An 18680-nucleotide genomic window follows, 5' to 3' on the forward strand; every position below is an offset into this window, starting at 1 on the left:
AATAAAGTTTTAAGGACAGCCTGGCCTACAGAACCTGGTTATTTTGCTTGCACGTCAACACAGTAATGTTTAGTGAAGGGGTGTGTTGTAGACCATGTGGCTGCCTTACAGATATCTTCTAAGTGAATGTTTCCTAAGAATGCCATGGAAGCCCCTATTTTGCGTGTGGAATGCGCTCTAGGGGGAACGGTTAGTGTGTGTTTAGCCTTGTGGTAGCATATTTGGTTACATTTAACTATCCACCTGGCTATCCCGGATTTAGAAATGGGGTTGCCTTTATGTGGTGGAGAGAAGGCAACAAACAATTGTTTGGTTTTGCGGAATGCTTTGGTTCTGTCAATGTAGTAAAGAAGGGCTCTTTTAACGTCTAAGGTATGAAGAGCTCTTTCAGCTACCGAGTCCGGATTTGGGAAGAACACTGGTAGCTCTACTGATTGGTTAAGATGGAAAGGAGATATGACTTTTGGCAGGAATTTCGGATTTGTTCTAACAACCACTTTGTTGCGGTGTAATTGTAGGAATGGTTCTTGTTTGGTTAAAGCCTGGATCTCACTTACCCGTCTAAGGGATGTGATAGCGATAAGGAAAGCCACTTTCCATGTGAGGAACTGTATTTCGCATTTATGCAGAGGTTCAAAAGAGGGTCCCATGAGCCTTGTAAGAACAATATTTAGATTCCAGACTGGAGAGGGTGGTAATCTGGGAGGAATAATCCTCTTAAGGCCTTCCATGAAGGCTTTGATCGCAGGCACTCTAAATAGTGACAAGTGTTGTTGATTTTGCAAGTAGGCTGCTAATGCTGCTAGGTGGAGACGTATGGAGGAGTACGCTAAATTACATCTTTGCAAATGTAGTAAGTAGCAAATTATCTGTATGGATGCATCCAGTGAGCGTATATCATGGTTAGTGCAGTAAATGGCAAATCCTTTCCATTTTGCAGCGTAGCAGGCTCTAGTGGTAGGTCGTCTGGCCTCTTTTACAATAGTCATACAGTCTGGTGGTAGGTGGAGGTAACCTAACTCTAGGACTTCAGGAGCCAGATCGCTAGATTCAGTTGACCTGGATGTCTCATTTCTCCATGGTTCTGGGTTAGTAAGGGCGGGGAGAGATGCAGTTTTTGGTGTGGATCTAGAGTGTTCCAGCAGTGTTGTGAACCAGGGCTGGCGTGCCCATGTGGAGGCTACTAGGATCAGTTTGAGAGACTGTTGCCTGAGCTTGCGTACCACGAATGGAATGAGTGAGAGAGGCGGAAAAGCGTAAGCAAATCTGCCTGACCAGTTCATCCATATCGCATTGCCCTTGGACTGTGGGTGGGGAAACCTGGCGGCGAAGGTTGGGCATTTTGCGTTTGTGTGTGGTGAACAGATCTAGGTCTGGTTGGCCCCATTTCTGGAAAAAGGGGAGTAGGACTTTTGGATGCAATTCCCCATTCGTGGATCTGTTGAGTCTGTCGACTTAACAGGTCAGCAATCTGATTGTGAACCCCTGGAAGGTGTTCTGCAAGCAGGTATATGTTCTGGGGAATGGCCCATCTCCAAATGTTCTGTGGTAGCTGGGACAGCTGGAGAGAATGTGTGCCTCCTTGTTTTTGTATACAATACATGACTGTAATGTTGTCCGTCCGGATGAGGACAGTTTTGTTCTGGAGATGTATTTGGAATGATTTTAGTGCTAGGAATACTGTCAGTAGTTCCAGGTAATTGATATGGAGCACTTTCTGTTGAGTGGTCCATTTGCCCTGAGTGGTGTGTCCTAGGAGATGGGCTCCCCATCCCGTGAGTGATGCATCCGTTGTTAGCACTATTTGTGGAAGAGGCTCGAGGAACGGCCGCCCTTTGGACAGGTTTATTGTGTTCCACCATTTTAAAGAGCGATGTGATCGGCTGTCCACCAACACCAGATCTGTTAGTTGTCCGTGAGCCTGATTCCACTGACGTGCTAGACACTCTTGCAAGGGACGCATTTGAAGTCTTGCATAAGGCACAATGAAGATGCATGACGCCATCATGCCTATCAGTTGCAGGAACACTCTTGCTGGAAGAGTGTTGGGTTTGAAATTTTACGATGAGAGCTTGTATATTGGCTATCCTGGCTGGGCTGGGATTTGCTAGGGCTTTGGAGGTATTTATGGTTGCTCCCAGATATTGATGTATGTGGGAGGGTTGGAGATGAGATTTGGGGTAGCTTATTGTGAATCCCAAGTTGTGCAAGATTTGAATAGTTCGGTGAGTGTGTAGAACACATTTGTTAAATGAGTTGGCTTTTATTAGCCAGTCGTCTAGATACGGGAAGACATGAATTTGTTGTCTTCTGAGATGCACTGCTACTACTGCTAGACATTTGGTGAATACTCTGGGCGCAGTGGTTACCCCGAATGGAAGGACTGTAAACCGATACTGTTGTCCGTCCACCACAAACCTTGGGTACTTCCTGTGAGCAGGATGTATGGGAATGTGGAAATAGGTGTCCTTGAGATCTAGTGTGGCAAGGAAATCTCCTTATTGTAGTAGTGGGAGCACTTGTTGAAGAGTGATCATATGGAAATGATCTGAGTTTATGTAAAGATTTAGGAATCGGAGGTAGAGTATTGGTCTTAAGAGTCTTTTCCTTTTTGGGGATTAGGAAGTACAGCGAGTATACCCCTGTACCCTGATGTTGTCAGGGAACTGGTTCTATTGCGTGTTTTTGAAGCAATGAGAGGACTTCTTGTTTGAGGAGCGTAAGATGGTCTGGTGACATGGAACGCTGCTTGGGTGGTATGTGTGGAGGGGTAGTGGTGAGTTCCAGGCAGTAACCATACTGGATAATTTGTCTTACCCACTTGTCTGTTGTGATGGAGGTCCAGACAGGTAGGAACTGTTTGAGTCTTCCCCCAACTGGAGTGGAATTGTCTGGGGGGAGTGGAGGAAAGTCACTGTTTTGAGGCGGGGGAGGTACGAGTGTTGGTATTGCCTCGACCTCGTCCCTGGTTGTTGTTTCCTCTATATCCTCCTCTAAAATATCCTCTACTAGGGGATGTTTGTGTAGAGGTTTTGAATGTAGAGGAGGTGTCTGCTCCCATATTCTTGGAGGCTCCTCTGTAGAAGGAGCGTCGAAAGGAGCCGAATGGTTGTGGAGACTGCAATGCTCACATGGACTTGGCAGTCTCGGTGTCTTTTTTCATTTTTTCAAGTGCAGTGTCAACTGCTGGCCCAAACAGCTGTTCTTGGTTAAAAGGTTGGCTAAGTATGGTACTTTGTACTTCTGGCTTACAGCCTGAAATGCGTAGCCAGGCATGGCGTCCAAGGAGTACACTTGTGTTTATTGCTCGAGAGGCGGTGTCTGCGGCGTCAAGTGCACATTTAATTGACGCATTTGAGATAATTTTTCCCTCTTGTATAAGGTCATTTGCCTGGGTCTTGTATTGGTCTGGCAGGTGTTGTAGCAGATTCTCCAACTGATCATAGTGAGCCCTATCGTAGCGTGCTAATAAGGCTTGGGTGTTGGCAATACACCAATGATTAGCAGCTTGTGCTGCTACTCGTTTGCCCGAGGCTTCTAATAGTTTGGATTCTTTGTCAGGGGGTGGTGTATCTCCCGTGGTTTGGGAGTTGGCGCATTTCCTTGCGTTGGAAACGACCAAAGAATCCAGAGGGAGCTGTCCTTTGATGTAACAAGGATCTTCTGGTGCAGGTCTATATTTTTTCTCAATTCTTGGGTCAAGCACCCTGGCACGGACAGGGTCTTTAAATATTTGTGGAGTGTTTTAGAACCCCTTTAAGCATAGGTAAAATTTGTACCGACTTCTGAGACTGTTCAAAAGTGTCTAAGAGGAAGTCTTCCTCGGGTGCATCAGAGTGCATGGTGACGCCATGGTAAAGTGCTGCTCTGTTTACTAGTTGTCCAAACCCAGGTGGTCATCTGGAGGTGATGGTTTGGAGGGATATGGTGTAGCGTCAGGTATATCCGGTAGAGGATATGCCCAATCATCTAATGATGCGGTATCTGTATCCGTGAACGGATCATTAGTATTATAAGGATCACCCCCTCCCCCTAGGTCATCATAATCATCCTGTGGAGGTGGTGTATGTGATGGAGATGGTAGAGGTAAGGGTTGTGTAGGCAGAGGGGGGTGGGGTAGGAGGTGGTATGGGAGAGGAAGGAGGCATAGGTGATGTTGCAGAGTCCTCCTTTTTTATAAGAACTGGGGCAGGTGTTGTGTCCAGTTATCGTTTCTTATATGGCACTGCAGTGACATGTCCAGTCTTTGGATGAATATAGATCCTTTTTTGTGTTGGATCTGGATGGAAAAGTTCTTGTTCTTCAGGAACAGATTTTGGCGCCGATTTTTTCGGTTCCGATCGAGGTTTTGGTTGATCGGTAGAGTCTTTGGCTTTAGGAGGTGTATTATAGTCCTTAGCTGGTGGTTTCGGTGCCAAAGAATGTTTTGATGCCGAAGTTGAGTCTTTCGGCTTGGTAACTTTCGGTGCCGGTTTATCTATGGGCTTCGATGTTTTCAGTGCCGAAGGTGTCGGATCCGATTTCGGTGCAGAGAGGTCTTTTGTCTTCGGTGCCGAAGGTGCCGGGGGTACAATGACATGCGGCTTACTCGGGCCAGAGCCACCGGAAGGCTTATGTTTCTTCGGAGCCGAGCCCGGAGGCGGGGCTTCTGAAGGGTATTTTCGGTCTCGACTGAGGCCAGCTGGCGAAGTTTTGACCAATGCCTTCGGTTTTGGAGGGGTTGGGGCAGGGGCAGTGGTACTCGCGCGTTGCCCCGGAGTAATGGGGTCATCTGAGTCGTCTGCTTCTGAGATGATTTGAAGTTCCTCGGAATCCTCTTCCGGGACATCGGGACCCTCATCGAAGATGTTTACTGTTTCCGGGGCTGATCTGTGTGTCATGATATGGCGTCGAGCTCTTAGATCCCAAATGGTCTTTCTGGATTGAAATGCTGCGCAGGCTTAACAGCTGGCTTCGTCATGTTCCGGTGATAGGCACAGGTTGCAGACTTTGTGATGGTCACTGTGCGGAAATTTTAAACTGCTTCCTTTCCATGAGCCGTAGGCTTCACGGCGTGGATAGACCCAGCAGCCCGAGTCAACGTCCGGAATCGAGCCGATGAATTTGATGTCGAGTGAAGGTGCTTCGATGTGGTTGTAGAAGTTTTTTAGCTTCGAAAAGCTTGTATTTGAGATTTTCAACCGGAGTTGGAAAAGTTACATCCGAACCAAATGGCGGGAAAAAAAAAAACAATCCGAGGATGGAGTGGATGCCCATGCGCACTGTAGTCCAAGGGAGGAGTCACCTATCTCGTGACCAAAGACTTCTTCCGAAGACAACAACCTGCAAGCATCCGAGCCCAACACCAGATGGCGATCTACTATCCCAAGTGTGTGATCTGCAGCTCATATGCCTCGAACATTACCTTTCCAATCAAACAATTTAAACTCAATCACTTGATGTAAACTAGGCTTGGTTATAAAATATTTGGATACACTTGTGAATCCTACCTCAATGTAAACACTATGCAAACGCAGGAGAAAGTCAAAAAAAGGTAAAATAATTATTATGTACATACCAAACTTGCCAGGGACACTAGAGAGGTCTGCACTTGGGTCATATTGCCGTTCTCAAAGAGATCATTTGCTTCAAAGATATCATGAGGCTTCATTCCATACTCTTGGATTGCCCGAATGAAATTCCCAACGTTCTCCAGCTAAAAAAACATATAACACAAAATGTTCATCATATCTTTCAAGGGAATAAAACAAAATGTATAAATGCTGTTCAATAACATTCAACAAACTGAACAGCTTGTAAACTAGCCTCCAATACAATCAGCACCAACACTGTGATAATGCCCACAAAACAAGCTGGCTGTGATGAGTTCACTTTAATAAAGATTTTGTGCAGAATAAGCTGAACCTCTGTAGCAAGCACAGATCCCAACAAAAACCATCTGAAAGAGGCAAATCATCATCCTTTTTGGTTTCATACAGTTTCAATCTAAATGATCAGAATGCAGAATAGAGAACACTATACTCAAATCTAAGTTGAAGTCCCCTTCACTTAAACCTTGGAGCTCAAAGACAGAAGAGATTGCTATTCTTGAAGAAAACCTTTACATAAGAAATTGGATTATTATTTGGAGTTGGTGACTACCCACCTCAATGAACATTCACAACCCTCATCAGGAAGAAGTTTTAGTCACTAAATTGACAAATATCCATGTTAAGGATAATTCTATAATTTCGACCACTCCAGTTATCAGCCCGAGGTGCAAGTGGCGACAGAAAAACGTATGCCTCTGCCCAGCCTCCCGTTGAGGCCAACCCGGCTGGTCGATCCATTACTAATCAATCTGGTGAGGGGAGCTCTTCCCTTGGGTAGGTTTCTCTCAGTAATTGAGTCACTGCTAAATAATAAATTGGATCCAATTCTTGAGTCTTTCCCATATTGAAGACAGGGTCTTGGAGGTATTATCCTCTATGAACAAGAGGAGGAAGGGGGGCAGGGATTGTTAGTAACAGGGTTCCTCAGATGAGCTTCACAGGCCAACTGGTTCCATCTGCCCTGGGACAGAGTCCGTGTCAAAGCCTGTTATTGTTGAAGCAGGACTTATCCCTGTTGTACCAAAGCCAGGGAATGGCAGAGTAATTCTGGGGGCAGTTGCTCCCCCTTTTCCCCTGGGCAATAAAGGGTGTAGCCTGCATCCAGTGTCTCCAATCAACGCAGGGGGGGTGCTCAACTTGCCTCCTGAAGAGACTCCCCATGTTATTGTTTTGGAGACTGTGCCTCCCTGCTCCAATTCTATTGGTGAATCATATCTGGAACTTAAGGACAAGGTAGTGCATTGATTTAGCTCACATTGGTCTTATAGCAGGGAGTTGGCGGACTCCATCATCATGGACCGCACAGTAAGCTTTGCCAAGCTGGAGGATAGTTCTCTTCTGGAAAGTGGGCAACAGGCCTTGCTGTGCTGAGGGCTCTGACCCTCCCTTATGCCATCACATTTCAGAACAGCAGTGGGTTGGTCATTTTGAAGGTGTTTATAGTCAGAGGGAGATTAAATTGCTCCTGTATTATTTTCAGCCTGTAACCCTGTGGTCTTTACCTTTGATTAAGTTAAACAACATTCTTCCCCTGACAAGTAATAAGGCCTCCGGTCCTGAAAGTATTCCGGCAGATCGGTTTAAAACTAATATAGAGGTCTGAACTCCACTCTTAACCCAGATCCTGAATGCAGCTGCCCAGTAGGGGGATGTTGCCCTCCTGCTGTGCCCGTTCCAATTTTTAAAAAGAGGGACCAAGACAACCCACAAGGTTATCGACCAATAACACTATTGGACACAAAGGTCAAGGTTCTGGGGAGGGTGATTTTAAATAGGCTGGACAATTGGGCAGAAGAACACATTCTGAGCGTTGTTCAATATGGTTTTAGGGCGGGGAGGTCCACCTCAGACAAATGCTTGAACCTTCATTTAATCATTAATAAATATACAGTGGGTGGGTCTGAATACTTACATCTAGCATTTATGGACCCGAAGTCTGGCTTTGACCAGCGAGATGGGGGTTGATTCTAGCATCGTGGCTCTTTTAGCCACTCGCAAAAAGAGCAAAAAAAAAAAAAAACAAGTGATAGACTGGTTTACCCCAAAACCGGTCCCAGGAAGACCTGGCTTGGCAGTTCAGGCTGGACTGTTCCCATGAGGCACTGGGTCAAGAATGATTTGCATATAGCTGGGTCTGATATGGGGTGGTTAAGTGAGCTAAAAAACAAGGATGGATTCAACCCAGATCTGTGACTAGGCGCGAGTCAACTTTTTCAGCACTCCGTCCATCATCTCCTCTTGGTGAGTTTCTCTCAGGGTGCCGTCTGTACTCGCTCAATCCTGACAAGCTTTGGCGTTTGTCAAGGATGAATACTTTCTCCTTTTTTTTTTTTTGTTTACTATGTATGTGAATGGGCTTAAGTGGGCGCTATTGTCTTTTCGGCAGATTGCCCCAAGGTTGGTGATATATCCCTCCCCCTTTTTAGGTCTCAGCTAGCGAAGGCTGCGCTTGCGCATTCTCGCTCACGAGATTTAATGTTTTAGGAATGGGGCTTTAACCCGCCCCCTTTTTTTACCTCTTCTCCATTGGCTGGACTCCGAAATACTGTTCAGCCATTGGAGAAGAGCATTATCTCTCCAAACAAGCCCCGTCCTTTTCGGATTCGGGGGAGTGTTTTTTACTTTCTTTCTCTCCTCTGGAATGTAAACATTCCAGCCAATGGCAAGAGGAGAGAAAGAAAAACACACCCCAAAATCCTAAAACTCCGCTGCATTTCTCCGAGGCATTTCTGCTTGACCTCGGAGAAAGGCGGTGGTGTTTATGGCGTCATCCCCGTCCACCACGCTCCTTCGGCAGAGGAGTTCACGTTTCGCATCTTACTGTGTTTCTATGTAACAAGCGTGCTGTTGTGCACAATACACGTTAAACAGAAATCTGTGTTTCTTTGCCGTCAGTTTCTGTGTCCCATATCATGATATTATCTGAGCAGATGTGACACAACGACAACCCAGAGACCATTTTGTTGTTTAAGAAGCTGAAACTCTATTGGAGAGGTTTCATAAAGGCGGTCTCGGTACTAGGATTAAACCCAACCTCTTTTTCAGCTAAATCCGCGAGTAAGTTAACTAGCATTTTATATAACAGTTCCTAAAAGGTCACATGTGCCGATGAGTCAATGCGACAAAATGTATTTTGGGTCTAGCAGCACCGTGCCCCAAGTGCCTCTGATTGCTTGGGCACTTCCAGGCACATCCCTCGCAGGCAGGGACAATGTTCACGTGCTTTACTCGTGTACCTGGGCAGCATCGGTTGGTTTTATTCTCTTTGAGAGAGTCTGGACACTGTTAAGAAGGCGTGCGAGAACAGAGTCAACGACAAACGAGCGGCTAAAACGAAAAGCGCCTTGGGGAGGAGCCGTTAACATTCTCCGTCTAACATCGAATCATCTGAACACTCCGAGATTGAAAGCGTCGTTTGGGAGCCAGCCTCTCGTTGATTACTCATACTTAGGAGGACTCAAAATGCCTGCTTCCATTGCTCGCGAGGCTGTGTTTACAAACCAGCGGGGACAGCCTGTGACCCGTGAGTCAGGAAGGAAATGTTTAGGCCACGCATCATGTGGGGTGGGAGCGCGCGGCGGCCCACGAGGGAAGACAGGCTCTCCGAAAATATTATGATATACCGGCCGAGGGCGAGGAGCGTCAGCTTGGGCAGAGATTGGACCAGTCAAGCCCGGCGGCTGAGAAAAACACGTCCGTGCCGGAGTCAGACGGGAACCTCTCTCTTTACGAAAGCACCATCCATCGGCCTGCAGATACGGCCGTGCAGCTAGCATCCGAACAACACGTGCACGGTTTAATTCTGCAAGGATCTTTTTTTAACTGCAGATGGTATTGTATCGCCATAGGCCAGGTACATCTATCTATACCCGTGTCCTTCATAGGAAGCTATGTTGGTGTCGTTTCTTTATGTAAAGCAACCTTTTTCGATTTATCCGCATTGCTGGTGTCACAATGTCTACCAGGGCTCCTGTAGCAATACGAAAACATATTGCGTTGTTGCTTTGAACTTCACTCTGCAACTGCAGTAATAAAACTGGAGCAGTCCGCAATTAGCATTTCTAATTTTAAATTCAAATATGGTTAACTCCATTTACCAAACCATGTTAAGAGCAGCGTCTGGCCAGTTATTCTAATAAAAAACAGGATATATTTTGCTCTCAGATTTAGGATCTGGCTCCCTTCAAATTATACTTCACTTCCTGTTGTAAAAAAAATAATTACTCATGAAATCATTGTCCAGTCAGTGGATTTCTTTGAAAACTGACTGCTGCTCACTGGAAACATGGCTCCTTGATGGTGGAAGGTTTCTCTTAATCTTCATAGAGTCTGTTGAGGGGTTTGTCAGTTGATCCAGCAAAAAGTAAATGTGTTAAATTTTGAGGTTACTGTGTGGCTCTGTGTGTGTGGGGGGGTGGCTCTGTGTGGGGTTGGGGGAGGGTCTGTGTGTGTGGGGGAGGGTCTGTGTGTGTGGCTCTGTGTGTGGGTGGCTTTTTTTGTAGGTGCTCTATGCGTGGTGGGTGGGTGTGTGTGTGTGTGTAGGTGGCTCTGTGGATGGCTCTATTTGTGTGTGGGTTGCTCTATGCGAGTGGCTCTGGGTGTGTGGCTCTGGGTGTGGGTGCAAATGCAATAGGTATCGCATTTGAGAGCGATTGAGCTATTGACATTGTAAATAACAATGCCGTTACTTTAAATGTTTTAAAAACAAAAACAAACAAAAAGAATGTCATGAGCAATGCCAATAGCTCTAACTTTAACAATGCCGAGACCATTGCATTGTAAATGCTTGTTTTATATGCAGATGATGCAGTCCTTATGGCCTGAACAGCACAACAGTTGAATTTACTCTTGGCCAGGTATGCGCCTTTAATGTGGAACCTAAATTTGATGGTTTATTTCTCGAAGTCATACATGATGGTAGTGGGCCCTAAATCAACAAGTAGCAAGACCTTTAGGGTTGCTAATTCTACCCTGGGTAAAGTCATGGCGTACCCTTATCTGGGTGTTTTAAACCAAAAGATCAGAGTTTGTCAAAACTATGGGGTGGTGTTTATTTTCACACACAAGGTGGGCTCTAGGGTGCCCAGGGGCATTTTAAAATTATTCAGGCCAAATGTATTTCACAGCTTCAATATGGCAGCAAGGTATGGAGGTATGCCAAGGTGGATCGGATTCAATTGGCGGAAAATAGCTTTCTATGCAAGATTGTACAGGTTCCACACTCTACTCAAGCTTTTTCCGTGGAGTGAAGCTTGGACTCGCACAAGTTTCGGACCGGATATCCCCAAGCCCGCTTCTGTGCAGGACTGAGATCTGGAGTAGAGCTGAACTGAAGAGAAGCCGGTTGATCCTTGCGGACTGTTTGTCTCTTGACCGGGCACACAGGATACCGTGGATAACCCATGTTAAGGAAGCTTTTACTCTCATAGGTAGACCAATATTTTTGAGGGCCACTCCTCCCTCTCCTTGCGTGAGCTGGGGTGTGTTAAAAGGTTGTTTTTAGAAACTTAGAAAACATCAGTTCGGGGTCTCCTACTATTAAACGTTCAGGGGATAGAGCATATCTTGTTACAGTTCGCGCATAGCATGATAGATTTGTATTGTTTAGGTTCAACCAACTGCATCATCTCTTGGCATCTCCATGTGGGTGGGCATGGCCCGAGGCAAGAGTACTCTGCGGCAATAAGCGAAGCCTCTGCAGGACACGCTGCATTTTATAGTGTTTTGCTCTTACTTTAGCTGGCTGAGGGAGTGATTTTTAATTCCCCTGCTGAAATCATTGAATTTTAACCAAGTTAGGCCAGCTTTGATTTATCTTCAGACGCTTCCCGGTTAAGTTGTTACTGTTTTATCCATTTTGCAAGCACTTTTGGTGTCAAGGAGATCGAGACCCGAAGAACTGATCAGGTGTCCATTGTTTTAAGAGTAATATTGTCTGCTATTTATTAACTATGAACCAGATACTGAAGTTTTCACTTTGTACTCTTTTATGATAATTTTAATAACTGAATAACGATTTATGAATAAATGGAAAACTGAGCTCCAAACCCTGTTATCTATGGCACAGAGCAGACAAGCTTAGTTTAGAAGCAACGTGTAAAGTATTTATGCAGTCCCAAAACATTAAAGGCAAAAATGCACCCAAAAAAAAAACCCAAACAAATGTTTGAATTGCCAATTAATCACCAAAAGGACATTAGCTGTTTCCTAACCAAAATTAGCATTATTAAATATTATGTAACCCAGCTTTTTCCTATGGAACAGCCAGAGAGAAAATACCTTTTGGGGCTTTGTCACTCAAAGGACGTTTAACATCAAATTCATACATGTCCTACATTAAAATACTAAAGCACACTGTCTTATGGGCAACATACCATAAACCCTGCTTAAATTGGCAGTAAGAACCACTTACGGAAGACTAAAATATTTAAAAGGAAGATTTTGACCTGTCAAAAGGGGTTATTTTGGCAGGTCAAATATGCAGTTTAAAAATGCAACAGTCAGAACACAGATGGTGGGCCTGCAGTCATGGTGGGCCTGCAGTCATGGTCATTGTTGTGGATGGCACAATGAATGCTGCAGTCCACTAGTGACAGATACCATTTGCACCATATACTAGTAACTTACAGGTAAGTTAAATATGTCAACCAGGGGTACGCCGATTTCACCAAGTTAAAAGGAGAAGTACAGGCACTTCATCGCTGGTTAGCAGGGTTAAAGTGCACAGAGTTCTACAGCCAGCAGAATAAAGGGTACAGTAAAAGACGATAAATCTGGGGTGACTCTGCAGAAAGGGTACATTTCCTACATTCATCACCTCAAAATCACCACAAATTAGCACAACTGCAAAAGAATCACAAAGTACATCCAAACAACCCGTGCAGTGAAACGAGGAGTTATGATCTTTTACAAAAGTTCTCCAAAATGTACATTCAAAATTAAGTTCTCTTAACTTGACAGGTAAAAGTGAACTAGACTATTTTGTATGAGGCTAATGTAAAAATATTGGCATTTTCTTAAGCTGTTGTGAGCCCCCTTGAAATAGGTTTCAAAACATTTTAGCTTCATGGGGAAACAGACCTACAGTATGTTGCCCCAGTCATATTTTTTGACAATATTCTACACTAGGTCTAGCTTAACAGTGCAGATTTAGTCATTAGCTTTACTCTCCTTTTTGAAATATGAACAAGGCCGTGATCTGTTGATCCAAGTGTGTTTATTCATGAAATGTTTGCTACACAAACCTGTCCAAACTAGAAAGAATGTAAAGAGAACACGCCCTGTGTAAGTGATGTTGGACCAGGAAACATAGCTTCTTATGTTGGGTTTGAATATTATCATTACACTTCGTGTACAAAATTTAGGAAGCCACAAAGGTGATTTGTGGTAGGTTATGGCGAGGAAGATGAACACTGGAGGGAGGTGAGAGAAAGGAGGAGATTAAGGATTGTGTAGAGGATGGAGGAAGAAGCACGGGAACCATGGTGTGGAGAATTGGGCACTTAAGGGAGCGAGTGAGGGAGATGGAACAAGGTAAAGGAGGAAAGGGCATGGAGAGGTGAAAAAGGGGAAGTTTGATTATGACGGAACGAGGGGGAGGAGGATGGAGAGGTGCAAATAGGGCAGGGTGCGATTGAGAAGGACAATGGTGCATGTGGAATAGGAGATGGTAAAAGGAAGAAAGATCAAGAAGGAAGTGAGCAAAGATTAGATTTTGGGGGGGGAAGTAAGAGTGGGGGAAAGATGAGCAATTGGGGAGGAAGAGTAATGTGTAAAGGATATGCAAAAAATATAGCAAAGGAGGAAGAAAAGGGAGAGGGTGTAAGGAGAGGAGGTAGAATGAATTGTGGGTGTGGAGGCAGAATCTGCAGGGGATTAAGAGGGATGAGGTGGGAGTGTTAAAGAAAGGAGAAAGGAGGGAGGAAGAGGCAGGAAAGCAAAGCACAGTTAAGTGGAGTTTGTGTGAGACGGTGCTGTTGCTGGTTATGGTACCTGTGCAAGGTAGTGGAGAGGTGGTATAGTGGCTGTGGTGCTCAATTGATGAGATGGTTGGTGTTCCATGGTGGTATAGTTAGGGGGTGGGGTGATTGTGAAAGAAAGTGGCAGCAAGACATTGAAGGCAAGGAGCTGGAAGAAGGTGAAACCCGGTGGGAACGTAAAGTAACGAGAAGCAGGAAACAAGTAACACTTCTGCTAGGATGACAGAAGAGAGGAAGGTGCAAGGGGCTACAGCCATCAAGGAGAGATGGGGAAGGAGCTAAAGTGTGGCAGTTGTGCCAAGAGCGTGTTTGATGAGTCGGGAGAGGAGGAAACGCTTATAGAGTCAGATTTCCCACCTTTACGATGGGGGGGGGGGGGGGGGGGGGTCGTATGTACCTTCTCAAGCTCCAATTGAAAACAAACACTGGCATAGCCAATAGTTTGGACTTTCATTTTGAGTCCCGACTAAAACATTTGTAAAAAGTCTTGCAGCAATGCCACAAACTAAAATAATTGCTTTTTGTATAAATCGTGACTATGAGATAAAGAATGAATGCATGGTGATTAAGTGTACTTTTGAGATGTAAAATAGACTGCAATGCATCCCATAGCAAGTACTTGCTAGGAGGCGAAGTCTATGTATGTATATGGTACTTCTGTAGTGCGAATCTAGACAAAAGGCAGTGGAGGACCGTGCAGGGTCAACAACAAGTAATACATAAAACAACCAATAGCATATGGTGAGATCGTAATACTCCTCTGGATGGAGCCATCCCATACATTGTATATTTTAATAAATTGTTAATAGGTTTTGCATACATCTGTACTATACTCATTGTCAGAAGTAAACAAAATCTGTTACCCTTCATCAAAAGCACATTAGTCGTATAGATGTTTCCGTAAGTACGTGGATGCCAAGTCTCCTTTGGGCCAATCCATCCACAGTTTGAAGTCCCCAACCATCTGTACATTGCATCAAGGATCCGTTTTTTAAAAATGTCACCCAGCACAGAGTTGTTTGGTTGAACTGTGTCTGCAAAGTCATTCTTCTGCAGGGACATGATCTGCCCATCAAGGTTACTTTTTAAGGTCCAGTAAGTGCAGCTATTGCATAGATGTCTGGATAGTTCTAGCAACCAGCCCAACAATAAAGGTGGTGTGATCCACTCAAATGTTTTGCTGCATATAGATGTACAATTTATAAAAAATAAAAGGCTAGTTTTTCCATCTTCCATGCTAGATAGCCTGCATTCTGTTCTCATTTCGAACGTGAATTCTGCCTACCCAACGAGGGAGCCCTCCTGTCCTGAGGGCAGAATAGGATATTCCTTCACTTCCACTGATAGTGGAGTGTTTTAAGTGAGGAAACCAACAAAGCAGATGGAGTCAGAGCCACTTCCAAGTTACCAGGCTAACTTTATTCACTGGTATCAACTACACACTAGCAGGGCACTGTGTCTCCATCTTACCTCAGCCTGTATACATGTCTTTATGCCTTAGAGAACCCTGTAGATCTTTGCGGACATCCTATTTTGGGTGCTTTTTCTACTGAAGGAGAGTATTTCCTCTTTCAATGGAAATGCTGTTTGACTCTAAGACAGTCAAAGGAAGCTTTGATTCATTCTGCACCAGGTCTGATTTATCATGAAACATCAGTTCCAATAGTTGCATTACGTCGGGTGTTGCCTGGCTCCACTGACGAAAACCCCCCTCAACAAGGCTTCAGAGTGTGGCTAGATTTGTGCATCAGTCTGAACCACTGTTGTGCCACTACCCAAAGATCTTTTGTGAACTAATTATTTTGTGTGGCAATCATAATCTGATAAACAGCTCTATAGAAGTTAAGTTATTGCTCAGATATTGGGTGCACTACAACGTGGAAACAGGTCTGCTGCCATCATTTAGTACTGCTGTTCAACGATGCACTTAACCTGAAAGAGAAGCAACTTCAGACTGCAAATTCTTTCTTTGTGGATACAAAGAAGCATAGGAAAAGACCTGGGTAAAAGCGCAATGGATTGCAAGGACATACAATAGAATTTCAAAGATTAAAAAGCAAAAGTTGAAAAAACTATGCAGTCTAAAAGTAGCGGCATATGCTTTCATAGGGAAAAGTAACTAGAGCAGTGCTTAGCACACCAGCTATGGAACTGAAGTGCATTATTTTTTAGAAGAATGTTCACATGTGATCAGGAAAAACAATTGCTTACGTCCAATACAGCCATTGGCTGAAGTAGGGTGACCCATTGTCCCAGTGCCCAGGAGGAAGCAAACTATGAATGACAGCCCTCTTCATCCACCGGTGTAGTCAACGGACTCAAAATGCCACTCTATATAAAGGGTCTTTGAGACAGTCCTCTTCATCTATTGGTGTATTCAACTCTCATTCAGATCTTGCTTCCGCCTACCAGGGCAATATAGACCAATTTTTAATTACACTAGGCAGCGATCATTTAAAGCAGCCTCTTGGAAGACCTAAAACTAAGGAGAATAAACCCATTGCCTTATTCAACCTTGGAAGACTGGCTCAGAATTACTGTGGGCAGTAGTGCCCGTCTGCTACTTCGGCCAAATGAAAAGGCAGTCCGATATCATGCAAGGGAGAGCCAACTCTCCTCCCTCCCGTCATTAACCTCTGAGCAAGTGAGCAATGAACCACATTTTTCTACATCTTAATGGCAGCCAATATCAAAGCACTAGTCTGTAGATTTAAGTCAATGTGGAGAATCTATATTTTAGAGATTGTAGGTAGCCAACAGTGGTAGACGTTTCATTTGAGGATTCCTTTTGTCGACGAGAAAACAAAGCATAAGAGTTTGGACTGGCAACATCGAGCACATGGCAACCCATCCCATCAAAAACAAGCATTTCAATTAGGCCTTGTCATGGGTAGGTGTGAACTATCAATGGGGTTACCCGAAATGCTACCAGACCCGGGTCAGAATTGCAGTGCAGTAAAAAAAATTGGTCAAAGTAGCAGCAATTTATCAAAACAAAAGAAATAACAGCATTCACAATACCAATCTTGCATAGTCTGCAGTGAATGCAATTCATTTTCAAAGCAATATTCACTTTAGTATCAGCAACACAGTTGCTCTCGCATCTAGAATCAATTAAAGTATTTTTGAAAACAAGGTGCTCTAGTGTTGGAAAAGGAAGGGTCAGGGTATATGGGGGACAAAGTGAGTGAGGGTGGCGGACAGGGGAAAGGTGATGTGACATATATACATCAAATTCTCACGGTGAGACCAATCCGGCCTATCACAAGTCAATAGTTCCAGTTAGGACACATAGCAAAAGTGGACACTGATCATTCATTTTCAAAAATACTTTAATTGATTCTAGATGCAAGAGCAACTGTGTTGCTGATACTAACGTGTATATTGCTTTGAAAATAAATAGCATTCACTGCAGACTATGCAAGATTGGTATTGTGAATACTGTTATTTGTTTTGATAAATTGTTGCTACTTTGACCAATTGTCATGGGTAGGAGCTGCTAGTACTAGCTTACATTAGGGTCTCCCTAACACTGGCCATTATACACTAGTCTTGGGGACATAAAAATAGCTAAACAAAAAGTAAACGGGGCACTACAACTACTTAAGTTTCAGTCGTTTGCACTCCTTGCTCTTGAGCAGCAACTACGGGACTATGGATGGGACAAGTGGTCAATACCAACAGATTCATTGGTTGAATCATGCGGCATGTCCCTTTCAATACCCTTGGCATTTTGGAGAATCGATCCATGATTAGACCAAAAGAGGATAAGACGCAATGGCATTTCCTTGAAGAGCAGAGTTTCAAGATGGACAGATAGCGGTGTGATTAAACACTGCAGCTGTAGTTCTAGTTTTAATTTGTTGAATCTGTTAGTACTCTCCAGGCAGTGATTAGCTCTCCCCTTTTATCATTTCTATTCTGTGCTTCATCAGCCTGAGAGGTTACACAGAGGATTGTGGATTGAAACCTCAGTAATTATTCCATCATTCACTGGGAGAACAACCCACAAGTTGCACAAGGACCATGCGCTGGTTATTTCTCAAGAGGCACCAGAGCTGCTACCCCAGATCTGTAGGAGTAGTATATTTTCTGTACTTCACTTCAAAACAAAGAGTACAAATGTCATAAAAGTAAATTCAGTTAAGACTAGAAAAGTAAACTATGCATATTTCCACATTCTTTTGCATCCAAAACCAGCAATCTAGAATTTTTGAAAACACCACCAATTGAAGGTCATCACATCAGAACACAGTTGCACCCAGGATGTTCAATAACTTGCACCTTTCAGCTAGAGGACAGATCACTTTACCCCCTCAACCGGGCAAGAAGTTGGTAAGAAGCCCTACTTTGTTCAGATGTATTTGATGTATGCAGACCACAACCCAAATGCTATACTAAACGGCTTCACACACGATGCTGAGAAGTCATATCAAACCTATGTGGGCAACATCAGCTCTCGGGAGAGGTCAGTCAGCGCATGACAGACGAAACAAGATTAGAATTATTTGGTTCCAGTAAGCCACAGAGAAATTGGATTAATAGAACTGCAGATGTTACAAGCTCTCCGTCACATTCGGGAATCCTGCTGCAACAGAGAGCTCCAAGGTTGACAGCACTGCATGCGGCATGGCATGCTTCGGCTCAGCTAAAAGCCACACCATGGGCAGATTTCAGGGTATGCCAAAAGCACGCGGAATATTTCCTTCTTCAAAGACTGGACTTTTTTTTAATCCTCAAAAACCGAAATGGCCTCTTTGGCCCACTTGCGCCCCAGCAAACTATTCCAGGTAAATCACCTTAATTCTTAATGTCACAATTAAGAGTTCCTTCGTTCAGCTGCTTCACTCAGTTCAGGAATTAAGAAATTCAATGACATGGCTGCAGTGTTGGTGCTGCACAGCTTAGTATAACAGGTCGAAAGTGTATTCCAGATTGCAGTCATTAAGACCTTTACATCTTTTTGGGTAGTGACAAATCTCAGAAGGGATCCCAATATTCAAACAAAGTTAATATTTTTCAGATAAACGCTCATTCTGTGTTGTTCCTCATTCAGGGTATGAGACGTCAAGAAAACCATACACAATTCTACAAAATAATGTGAACATCA

General features: G+C 44.2%; 1 protein-coding gene across 1 annotated transcript in view; it reads right to left on the reverse strand.

The window, feature by feature from the left end:
- Positions 1 to 18680, reverse strand: part of CNN3 (calponin 3) — a 193047-nt gene that overhangs the window by 48207 nt on the left and 126160 nt on the right. The window contains exon 4 of the mRNA XM_085601493.1: positions 5558 to 5695. Within this exon, the coding sequence (XP_085457619.1) occupies positions 5558 to 5695 (138 nt within the window). The remainder of the gene's footprint in view (positions 1 to 5557; positions 5696 to 18680) is intronic.

The sequence above is a fragment of the Triturus cristatus genome, chromosome 4_2, assembly GCF_964204655.1.
Source record: "Triturus cristatus chromosome 4_2, aTriCri1.1, whole genome shotgun sequence".
In the NCBI taxonomy this organism is placed as follows: Eukaryota; Metazoa; Chordata; class Amphibia; order Caudata; family Salamandridae; genus Triturus; species Triturus cristatus.